Source organism: Urocitellus parryii, chromosome 11 (assembly GCF_045843805.1).
Source record: "Urocitellus parryii isolate mUroPar1 chromosome 11, mUroPar1.hap1, whole genome shotgun sequence".
NCBI lineage: Eukaryota > Metazoa > Chordata > Mammalia > Rodentia > Sciuridae > Urocitellus > Urocitellus parryii.
The window spans coordinates 121,351,164-121,364,006 of record NC_135541.1 but is presented as its reverse complement, the minus strand read 5'-3'; the positions used below and the strand labels follow the sequence as shown (position 1 = coordinate 121,364,006).

The following is a 12,843-nucleotide window of genomic DNA, read 5'->3' as shown; positions in this document are numbered from 1 at the left end:
AAGGTAAATTATACTTAAGCTGATAATGGCATTAATCTCATTTTTAAAAGATGAGAAGAACTCAACCATGGAAGGAGTTTGAAGAGCTTTTCAGGCAATAGGAATAGTCCTTTTTTTTTTTTTTTTTTTTACTAGGGATTGAAATCAGGGGTGCTTAACCACTAAGTCATGTCATCAGGCCTTTTTGTTTTTTTAATTTCAAGACAGTATCTTGCTAAATTCCTGAGGACCTCACTAAATTGCTGAGGTTGGCTTTGAACTCACAATTCTCCTGCCTCAGCCTCCCAAGATACTTGAGGTTACAGGTGTGTGCCAATTCATCCACCAGGCAATGGGAATAGAAAGCATAATGATCCTCTAATATATTCTAAGTACTGAAAGAAGACCAGTGTGACATAATATAGTAAGTAAGGCAGAGATGGGAATAGTTAGATGGAGAAAGATGGGAGTCGGGGGAAAAGTCACTCTTAAAAGCCATTGTAAAGGACTCTGTATTTTCCCTGAAGGTAAGCCACTTAAAGACTTTAAGCATGTTCTTGGTTAAGTTAGAAAATCATTTCTCTTTTTACTAAGGGGGGAGTGGATTGAAGAGAAGTAGGAATAGAAGTTGACAGTTTGTTGGAAGGTGCTAAGGTTTGTCCCCATCAAAACCCAAAATGAAATGCTGTTAAGAAGTGATAAGAGCTTTAAAACAAAATTGGGGCTGTATTCTCATGGATAGATTAATGTCTTTTTTTGAGAGATTGAAAGAGGTTTCAAGGGAAAGAGATTAGTCTCATGGGACTGAATTAGTTACCACAACATCAGATTGTTCAAAAGCAAGGCTACACCTAGTGTTTTAATTGCTTTTGTACATTCTTCTGCTGTGATATCAAGTGTTGGGAGGTCCTTAGTAGGAGCTAAGTAGATGACAGCATTATGCTTTTGGTCCTCTAGTACTGTGAACTAATAAAACTTTTAACTCCCTCAGGTTCAGGTATTCTGTTACAACAAAATGAACAAAATGGACTAAGACAGAAGGCTATGTTAGCAAACCAAAAAAAAAAAAAAAAAGATAAAAATGGCAAAGTTGAGGGATGGCAATGGACTTCGTGCAGAAATAGGAGATATTTCAAGGAAGGCAATAACAGAATTTTGAGTCAGACTGGATGAGGGGGTTGAAGAATGAGAGAAATCAAGCATGAATTATAGATAATTTAAACTTATTTGATAAGCTCAATATAGGGTACTAAATGTTACTATTACCCAAATATTAAGCAAAGTCTTGATGTTTTCCCTTTTTTGGTACTAAGAAGTGAACCTAGAGATGCTTTATCACTGAGTCACATTGGCCCCTTTTTATAATTTTGAGACAGGGTCTCACTCACTAAGTTGTTTAGGGCCTCAAAATTGTAATCTTCTTGCCTCATCCTCCTGAGTCATTGGGATTAGAGGTGTGTGTCATTATGCCTAGCTTGATGCTTTTTCAAAAAACAAAAAGATAAATCCTGCTTCATTTTCAAGCTGACTGATGATGAGAAAAAGCAGTAGCCCCTTTTTGGTACTAGGGATTGAATCCAGGTGTGCCCAATTACTGAGCCATAACCCAGCCCTTTTTATTTTTAATTTTTTTTTTTGATATAGTTTCACTAAATTGCTTAGGCTGGTTTTGAACTTGCTCCTGAGTTGCTAGGATTACAGGTGTGTACAAACATGACTATATAAAATTTATGCCATTTTGACTCCTGACTATCAATTAATGTGCAGAATTCTTTATAGTAAGAATAGATGAAATGGTAAAGAGTCTGAATCCATCAGAGATAAAGAAATAAAAACAAAGAAGACAAAGACACTTCTCTCAAATCCAAGAAATACCTTTTTGTCTCAGCAATATATTATGTGGACTTTACTACTCACCAACATGAATGGGGGCTGGGAATAATCCATATTCATGTTCTCCTGGAGTATACTCCAGCTTCTCTTTCTTTAATTGGATCAGTCGGCTCTTTGGGCTGTGATCAGAAAAGAACATAAAACAGAAAGAGGCAATGAAATTTATTCCTATAGTCAAATATAAACAATCTATCACTTACCAAGGGTATTTGTTCTAACAACGGCTTGGATCTTAAATGTACTCTTTGGGGAAAGGGTAATAAGTACTTTCGTATATTTTGTGTGTGTGTGTGTGTGTGTACTGGGGTTTAAACAAGGGGTGGTGCTTCACAATGAGCCCCTTACATCACCATCCTTTTTTAGTTTTTATTTTGAGACAGGGTCTGGCTAAACTTGCTTAGGGTCTTGCTAAGCTGCTGAGGCTGGCCTGGAACTTGTCAGATCCTTATGTCTCAGCAAGTCTCTGGGATTATAGGCATGCACCACCATGAACAGCACTTTCATACACTTTTACAAAGTTTATTTCTAGAAATACTGTTAAGAAAGAGGCTATTTAGTGTTCTCCAACAGTGTTTCAGAAGGAACCCAAACTTCAGATCTAATTATATGAATTACTATATTTGGTAATTTATAGTCTTATATGTATTATCATTTATTTCAATACTATGAAACAATCAGAAGGCAGCTCGGGAGGCTGAGTCAGGAGGATCACGAGTTCAAAGCCAGCCTTAGCAAAAAGCAAGGTGCTAAGCAACTCAGAGAGACCCTGTCTCTAAATAAGATACAAAATAGGATTGGGGATGTGGCTCAGTGTTTGAGTGCCCCTGAGTTCAATCTCTGGCATCCTCCCCCACCCCCCACCCCCGACCAAAAAAGGTAATGTTGTTGCTACTTTAAGAGCATTAGAAATAGGTGCTCTATGAGTTTAAGTGATCTGCCTTACTTTTAGCACCTGGTAAGGAAATCTGAGATTAAAATCGCAGTTTCTTGCTCAACTCTGGCTTCTTTCTTCTACTCATCCTACTAATTTGTTTCCGAATGTTTAGTATAAAACCAAATCTCAAGATATTCCATAAATATACAAAAGCAAGAGAGAAAGAAGAAAATGAGAAAAATAAAAAGGGAGTATTATTTGGGGATAGAATTCAGCAGTAGTACACTTGCCTAGCATGCACAAGAACCTGGGGTCAGTCTTTAGCACTGCCAAAAAAATAAAATAAGAGGAAGAAAGAGAACTCATATATGACTTAATTTATTAAGGCTTTAATTTTGGTGATACAAGGGATTGAGCTCAGGCACTGGTGAAAGTGCTCTTGCACAGTCACATTCCCAGCCCCTTTAAAACTTTGTTTTGAGAGAAATTTCTTGCTAAATTGCCCAGGGTGGCTTTGAACTTTTGATCTTTCTGTCCCAAGTAACTGGGATGACAGATGGTCACGACCACATCTGTTACTAGTGTAATTCTACAATGGCTTCAGTCAAAGCAAACATGTTATTTTTCTTTTGCTAAATTATATACTGCCTTTAAAAGCTTTCTCTTGGTAGCACTGGGAATTAAGCCCATAGCTTTTCACATGCTGGAGAAGCTGTCTGCCACCGAGCTACATCCCTAGTGATACCATACTGCCTTTTGATAAACAAGTCTAGTCCATTTTTATCTTGTAATAAGTATGTATATTAATATATATTTTGCAGATGAGAAAACTAAGCTCCAAAGGGTTAGTTATTTGTATACCCTGAAGTTTTAAATTTTTAATCCTAGTTCTATTATTTCAACAATTACTTAGCATTCACTCACTCAAGTCCTGTTCTGAATGATGAGAGACAGTGGCAAGATATTTTTTCCCCTCTTTTTGGTACTGGGGGTTGAATCAAGAGGCACTTTACCACTGAGCTACATCACCAGTATTTCTTTTTCGTATTATTCTGAGCCAGAGTCTTGCTAGGATGCTGAGAGTCTCACTAAATTGTTGATGGTCTCAAACTTGTGATCCTCCTGCCTCTGCCTCCCAAATAGCTGGGATTACAGGTGTGTGCCACCCTATCTAGCTTCATTTAAAAAAATAGTTTAGAATGTGTGGTTTTTGAGACCCAGTCTCAAAATAAATAAATAAATAAATAAAAAAGAATAATAAGAAAAAAATTTTTTTTTTGGATATTTTTGGGGTAATGTAACCCATTCAGTATTTATGTCCAACTTTCTTTTTCTTTGGGAGAAATTTTGAGTTAAGCCTCTCTCTCTCTCTTTTTTTTTTTTGTGCGATGCTAGGCAAGTGCTTATAGGCAAGTGCTTAACCAATGAGCCATACCCATAGCCATTGTCTTAATAACTTATCCTGATATTACACCTAAAGGGTATCTAATCTAAAAGGGCTAACCTACCAAAGAGGGGGAAAGGCACATGCATATTGAAGAAAAAAAAATGAGCTTGGCAGGTTGGTACACTCCTGTAATCCCAATGGCTCGGTAGGCTGAGGCAGGAGGATCACGAGTTCAAAACCAGTATCAGTAACAGCAAAGTGCTAAGAAACTTGGTGAGACCCTGTCTTTTTTTTTTTCTTTTAATGTTTATTTTTTAGTTTTAGGTGGACACAATGTCTTTTATTTTTTTATTTTTATGTGGTTTTGAGGATCGAACCCAGCACCCTGCGATGCCAGGCGAGCGTGCTACCGCTTGAGCCACATCCCCAGCCCGGTGAGACCCTGTCTTTTAAAAAAAAAAATTCAAAGCAGGACTGGGGATGTGGCTCAGTGGTCCAGTGTCCATGAGTTCAAGCCTGGTACTCCAAGGAAAAGAAAAGGCAGGGTGTCTAATAACTGTTGTTACAATATAATAGACAGTACTTTTATATAAGTACTGTCTATTACCATTTCTTGGCTTTAGGTATTTATCCCTTATGTTCAAATCTCAATATCTCTAATAAAAGGCCCCAATTAAGATATATTCTATATTTGAACTTTGGAATTTTCCAGGTAGCTGCTGAAAAACACTAAGCCCTACTCCCAATCCTTATAAAAGAAGGGGTTTCTTTTGAACACACCAGATTTTAAAATGAACATATCACCATTCTATGAGCTGTCCTGTTTAGCAAATTTACAATATCAGAGGTTGCAAATCAAAAGTAAGTTCGAGCCAAATACAGTGACTTGTGAGGCTGAGACAGAAAGATCCTGAGTTCCAGGCCAGCCCTAGCAACTTAGAGAGAACCTGTCTCAAAATAAAAAATAAAAAGGACTGGGGGATGTGGCTCAGTGGTAAAACCCATGGGTTCAATTTCTAGTATCCTTCCCCCACCAAAAAAAAGGAGTTACATTCAAGTTCTATAGGTTAAATATATATATATATTAAATAAAATATAATAAATATTTATAAATCATATTATATAAAATTAAATATAAATTGTTTAATATGAATACATTTTAACTTTTTAAAAAATTTCTTCTGTATTTTATTTATTTATTTTTATGTGGTACTGAGGATTGAACCCAGGGCCTCACACATGCTAGGCAAGTGCTCTACCACTAAGCCATGATCCCAGCCCCACATTTTAACTTTTTAAAGATGGAGAAAAGCATACAAGTGTTCTTCAACTGGACTGGCATGGAAACTATAAAAACTTATTAATGCCTTCATTTTTCATGTTTTATAAGGGGAAATAATATCCATAAAGTTTTTCACAACAACTACCCTACTAGCTGTCTATAGTTTATTAGAGTCCACAATTTAGTAGGAGCAAATAATGATATTTCTTAAAAAATCAGGAACAGGAAAATTTTTTTTTGGAGGCGAAAGTTGAACCCAGGGGCACTTAACCACTGGGCTATAGCCTCAGCCCTTTTTTTTTTTTAAAAAAAAGAGAGAGTGGGGGGGGAGAGTGAGAGAAAATTTTTTAATATTTATTATTTTTTAGTTCTCGGCGGACACAACATCTTTGTTGGTATGTGGTGCTGAGGATCGAACCCGGGCCGCACGCATGCCAGGCGAGCGCGCTACCGCTTGAGCCACATCCCCAGCCCATCAGCCCTTTTTTATACTGCTGAGGGAGGCTTTGTACTGGTGATCCTCCTGCCTCAGCCTCTGAAGCCACTAGGATTACAGGCATATGCCACCATGCCCGCTTAAGGAATCTTTGAGAAAGGATTTAACTATGACCTCCCTGTAAAACTTGACAGAGGTTAAGTTGGGAAGTTTTTAGTTTTGCTTTTTTTTCCCCCTACCAGGGACTGAACTCAGGGGCACGTAACTACAGAACCACATGCTCAGCCCTTTTTGAATGTTTTTTAAAAATTTGTTTAATTAGTTATACATGACAGTAGAATGCATTAATGCATTTTGACATATCACAAATAGATGCGATATAATTTATCAATTTTCTGAATATACATGTTGTGGAATTACATTGGTCATGTAGTCACATTGTATACATAAAGTAATAACGTCTGTTTCTTTCTACTATCCTTCCTATACCCACATCTACCCGCCACCCGCTTCACTTCCCTCTACCTAATCTAAGTTAACTCTATTATGCTCCAGTGCCTGCACCCCTTATTGTGAATTAATATCCGCATATCAGAGAAAACATTTGGCCTTTGGTTGTTTTGGGGGGATTGGCTTATTTTGCTTAGCATGATTTTCTCCAACTCCATCCATTTACTGACAAATGCCATAATTTAACTTTCCTTTAAAGCTGAGTAATATTCCATTGAATATATATATCACATTTTCTTTATCTATTCATCTACTGACATTACTGTAACTTGCCGATTTTAAGTCCTTTGAGTGCAAGCCAAGGAGAGGGATAGGTGGGACAAATGGTGGTTCCATTCCCAGTTTTCTGAGGAATCACCACACTGCTTTCCAGATTGGTTGTACCAATTTGCAGTCCCACCAATAATGTATGAGTGTACCTTTTCCCCCACATCCCTGCCAACATTTATTGTTGCCTGTATTCTTGATGATTGTCATTTTGACTGGAGATGAAATATTAGTGTAGTTTTGATTTGCATTTCTCTAATTGCCAGAGATGTGGAACATTTTTTCATATATTTGTTGATAGATTATATTTCTTCTTCTGTGAAGAGTCTGTTCAGTTCCTTAGCCTGTTTATTGGTTGGGTTATTTGTTTTTTTTGGTGTTAGGTTTTTTTAGTTCTTTATATATCCTAGAAATTAAGGCTTTATCAAAGGTGCATGTGATAAAGATTTTCTCCCAATCTATATAGCCTCTCTTCTTACATTATTGTTTCCTTTGCAGAGAAGCTTTTTAATTTGAATCCATCCCATTTATTGATCCTTGATTTTGCTTCTTGTGCTTTAGGAGTCTTGTTAAGGAAGTCAAATCCTAGGCTGACATGGGGAAGATTTGGGCCTACTTTTTCTTTTATTAGGTGCAGGGTCTCTGGTCTAGTGCCTAAGTCCTTGATCTACTTTGAGTTGATTTTTGTGCAGGGTAGAGATAGAGGTTTAATTTCATTTTGCTACATATGAATTTCCAGTTTTGCCAACACCATTTGTTGAATAGGCTATCTATTCTCCAGTGAATGTTTCTGGCACCTTTGTCTAGTATGACATAACCATATTCCTGTGGGCTTGTCTCTGTGTCCTCTACACAAGTCTATTTTGGTGCTAATATAATGCCATTTTTGTTACTGTAGCTCTGTAGTATAGTTTAAGGTCTGGTATTGCAATGCTTCCTGCTTCACTTTTCTTGTTAAAGATTGCTTTGGCTATTCTGGGTCTCTCAGTTTTCCAAATAAACTTCAGAAGTACTTTGTCTATCTCTATGAAGAATGTCATTGGGATTTTTAATAGGATTTGCATTAAATCTGTATAATGCTTTTGGTAGTATACCCATTTTGACAATATTACTTCTGCCTATCCAGGCGCATGGGAGATCTTTCCATCTTCTGAGGTTTTCTTCAATTTCTTTCTTTTAGTGTTCTGTAATTTTTATTGTAGAGGTCTTTCACCTCTTTTGTAAAAGAAAGATTGATTTCCAGGTATTTTATTTCATTTGAGGCTATTGTGAATGGATTAGTTTTTCTAATTTCTCTTTCAGTGAATCATCACTGATATATAGGAATGCGTTTGATTTATGGGTGTTGATTTTATATCCTGCTACTTTGCTGAATTCATTTATTAGTTCTAGAAGTTTTCTGGTGGAATTTTTTGGATCTTCTAGATATAGAATCATGTAATCAGCAAATAGTGATAGTTTGAGTTCTTCTTTACCTTTTGAATTTCTTTAATTTCTTTCTTCTAATTGCTCTGGCTAGAGTTGCAAGGATGAAGTTGAATAGAAGTGGTAAAACAGGAAATCCTTGCCTTGTTCCAGTTTTTAGAGGGAATGCTTTCAATTTTTCTCTAAACTTTTCTTTTTCTTTTACAATTTTGAAACAAGGTCTTACTAAGTTTCTTTGGGCCTTGCTAAGTTGCTGAGACTGATCTTGAACTAGTTATGCTATTGCCTCAGCCTCACGAGTCACTGGAATTATAGGCATGTACCACCATACCTGGCATGGTTCTTAATTATAATAGGTAAGCTCATAAGGGTAATACAATATTTTTAACACACAAAAGTACATTTTAGCCTTTTATAAAGTTAACCAAACTAAAGTTGATTCTAAAACCTTAGAAGCACATTTCTCTAGTTTTAGCAACAGATCTTTGTATATCAATATTAAACATAATACACATAAATGGCTAATTAAATACTAAATTAGTGATTGTGAATCAAAGAAGATTAAAGAAAGTAATGTGGTAAAATATCCAAGACATAAACAAACATGAAGGGGGGCTATAAAAGTGAAAGTGATACTTTATATGATAGCCACACTGGAAAAGTATTGATTCTCTAAGAATATTATTCCTAATTTTTGCAATGCTGATGCCTAAAGAAATATGATGATCTTTGTGAATACAAAAATTTTGTGTGAAAATCACTTTTTATTGCCACAGAGAATAGACAAACATAAATTTAGTATTCTTGTGTTCATTGAAATACCTATTATATTTTTCATATAAAAAGTCCTTTTGAGTCTGTGTGTGTAGGTGGGTACTGGGGATCAAGCCAAGAGGCCCTATACAACTGAGTTCCATCCGGGGCCCTTTTAATTTCTGTACTAGGGATTAAACCCAGGGGCACTTTACCACTCAGCTACAACCCCATCCTTTTTTATTTAGTTTTTAATTTTGAGGTAGGATGTCTAAATAGCTGATGACCTTGTAAAATTGCAGAGGCTGGCCTTAAACTTTCAATCCTCTTGCCTCAGCCTCCCGAGCTGCTGGGATTAGAGGCAAGCACTATTGTGCCTGATTTTTCATTCTGATACAGGGACTCAGTAGAAAGCAACACAAACAAACAAAAGAGGGAAGACAATATTTTGGTGACATTCCTACCCAAAATGCAGCACTTATTCATGAAGATATCACACAAACAACAAATTTAAGGAACCCCCATAAAACAATTGTACTGTATGCACTCTTTAAAAAATGTCAATATATAGGGGCTGGGTAGTGGCTCAGTGGTAAGCCTAGCATGTGTGAAGCAATGGGTTGGATTCTCAGAAATACATATAAATAAATAAATAAGGCAGGAAGACTTCAAGTTTGAGGTCAGCCTCAGCAACTTAGTGGAGACTCTGCCTCAAAATAAAATACAAAAAAAAAGGCTGGGAGTGTTGCTCAGTGGTTAAGTGCCCTTCGGTTTAATACCTGGTACTGTACTAAACCAAACCAAAAAATCCTAAAATAACAGCACACAAATTAAAGGCGAATAAAGGGACATGACAGTCAAATATAATGCATGATCATGAATTAGGTCATGTCATAGATATTTCTGAGACAATAAAATTTGATTATGGAACTGTGTATTAGATAATACTATGGTAGTATGTTTAACATCCTGAATTTAACATATTTATTATGTTTCTATGAGAAATGCCATTGTTCTAAGGAAAAGCACACTGAAATATTTACGAGTAATAAATAGGCTAGTCTAGTCTATAATTTTTTAATCAAATGACAGAAAAAACGTCCTGTGTGTGTGCATGTGCATGTGAATGCACACACAGGTGAAAAAGAAGAGAATGAAAATCAGCAGTTGATAAATTTGGTTGGAAGGTACACATTTTCTTTTTCTTTTTTAGAAAGGGCCCAAGTGATTGTCTCAGACCCTGAGTAACTACTACATGTAAGTGCTACTCTGTTCAGCCAAAAGTTTCTGTGCAATCCTGCAATTTTAAATTTATCATGGATGATAATTTAAAAATTATTTTTATAATTTAAAATCCATATCATGGATGATGATTCGTAAGAATCATATTTAAATAGATAATATGTTTATTATCTAATAAACATTATCTTTTTAAATATTTTTGGTACTTAAGACTGAACCAAGGGGACTCACCATACTATGTAAGTGCTCTTCCACTGAACACCCTTATCAACATATTATGTTTTAGTAAAATAGTAAATGGTTTTTAACAATAATTAATTTACTTTGATAACAATTATTTAGACTGATGTTTAAATAAATACAATTTTCTTTTGTACCTAATAACTATAGGAAAGAGCACCAAAATCATACTTAAAGGCAAGGAAAAATTATCTTAAGACTTCAAACACTGCTTTTTTTTTTTTTTAATATTTATACTTTTTTTAGTTCTCGGCAGACACAACATCTTTATTGGTATATGGTGCTGAGGATCGAACCCGGGCCGCACGCATGCCAGGCGAGCGCGCTACCACTGAGCCACATCCCCAGCGCCCATCAAACACTGCTTGAGGGGAAAACAAAATAAAAAATATCCGAGTATTGTGGCACATACCTATAATGTCAGTGACTTGATAGGCTGAGACAGAAGGCTTACATGATTGAGGTCAGCCTAGCAATTAGTGAGTTTCTTAGCAACTTTATAAGACCCTGTCTGAAAATAAAATATTAAAAAAGAGCTCAATGGTAAATGCCCAGGGTTATAATTCCCAGTAACTACAAAAACAAAACAAAATAATACAAAATAACCATAGCAAAAAAAAAAAAAAATATTTGCCAGGCACAGTGGCCCATACCTGTGATCCCAGCAGGTTGGGAGGCTGAGATATTAGGAGGATCATGAATTCAAAGCGAGCCTCAGCAATGGCAAGACGCTAACAACTCAATGAGACCCTGTCTAAAACACAAAACAGGGCTAGGGATGTGGCTCAGTGGTCCAGTGCCCCTGAGTTCAATCCCTGGTATCAAAATAAAATAAAATAAAATAAAAATTTGTAGGGCTGGGGTTGGGGCTCAGTGGTAGAGCACTTTCGAGGCACGTGTGAGGCAGAGGGTTTGACTGTCAGCACCACATAAAAATGAATGTATAAAATAAAGGTATAAAAAATTTGTAAAGACTGTTATGATTTTAATCCAAATGAGGTGCAAGATTATGAAACAGATACACTTAAATACAGTGTAATGGATTCAAATGAGAACATACAGATAAAAGTTTTTTGTTACTGGCAAATGAAAAGTACAAACATAACTGATAATGCAATTTTATAATGCATAATTGTATGCATGTGTCCCAAACAGTAATTCTGTTTGGGACACATGCATACAAGTACATGAAGATTGTGTGCATATACACATAAAGTATAAGCATTCCAAGAAAAAATTTGGCATTTATTCTATCTTGATGAATATAAACATGATGAACTGAAATATTTATTTCCTTATATTTATTACAGAGTGAAAGGGCAGATGTTATTCTTAGCATTTAATTTTTTTTCTAAGATTTAAAATCATATATTATGTTTTAGGAATTCAGGCAGTTGATTCTCTAAATATTTAAAAGATGTTGCTAGAGTCTAGAGAACATACAAGTTGCACAAAGTGAGATCCTATACAAAAGAAGCTTAGAGTTTGATAGAATAACAAACATCAGTGCAAACGCCTAGATAACACACCACAAAATGATAAAACTTTTAATACCGGGGATTGAACTCAGGGGCACTCGACCACTGAGCCACATCCTCAGCCCTATTTTGAATTATATTTAGAGACAGGGTCTCACTGAGTTACTCAATGCCTCACTTTTGATGAGGCTGGCTTTGAATTCATGATCACTCTGCCTCAGTCTCTTTTGACAAAACTCTTTTTTTCCTTTATAATTTTAATTTGTTCTAATTAGTTATATGTGATAGTAGAATGCATTTATGCACTTTGATAAATCATACATAAATGGGGTATAATTTCTGATTGTACATATGCAGAAGCACATCATACAGTCATATATGTACATAAGGTAATAATGTCTGTTTTATTCTATTAGCCTTCTTATCTCTATATCCCCTCACCTCCCTTCACTTTCCTTTACCTAAACTGACTATTCTTCTCTAGCATGGGCCCCTGACTCTCATTGTGAATTAGCATCCGTATATCAGAGAAAACAATTGGCCTTTGGTTTTCTGGGATTTTGTTAGCATGATATTCTCTAATTCCATCCATTTACCTGCAGGTGCCATAATTTCATTCTTCTTTAAAGCTGAGTAATAATCCATTGGGGGAAAAAATAAATATACCCCCCCAACACACACACACCATGTTTTCTTTTTCCATTCATCTGTTGAAGGGCACCCTAGGTTGGTTCCATAGTTTAGCTATTGTGACTTGAGCTGCTATAAACACTGACATGGCTGTGTCACTGTAGTATGATGATTTTAAGTCCTTTGGGTATAAACCAAGGAGTAGGATAGCTTGGTCAAATGGCGGTTCCATTTCAAGTTTTCTGAGGAGTCTCCATACTGCTCTCGAAAGTGGTTGAACCAATTTGCAGTCCCAAAAACAATGTATGAGTGTACCTTTTCCCCCACATCCTCACCAAAACACTTATTATTGCTTGTACTCTTGATGACTGCTATTCTGACTGGTAGTTTTGATTTGCATTTCTCTAACTGCTAGAGACGATGGACATTTTTTCATGTTTGTTGATA

The 12,843-nt window shown here is 36.0% G+C and overlaps 1 protein-coding gene across 3 annotated transcripts in view; it reads right to left on the bottom strand.

The window, feature by feature from the left end:
• The window catches only part of Ash1l (ASH1 like histone lysine methyltransferase), a 175,692-nt gene that overhangs the window by 54,163 nt on the left and 108,686 nt on the right, over positions 1-12,843 (bottom strand). For all 3 annotated transcript variants that reach the window (XM_077791088.1, XM_026404956.2, XM_077791090.1), the window contains one exon: positions 1,897-1,991. In XM_077791088.1, the coding sequence (XP_077647214.1) occupies positions 1,897-1,991 (95 nt within the window). The remainder of the gene's footprint in view (positions 1-1,896; positions 1,992-12,843) is intronic.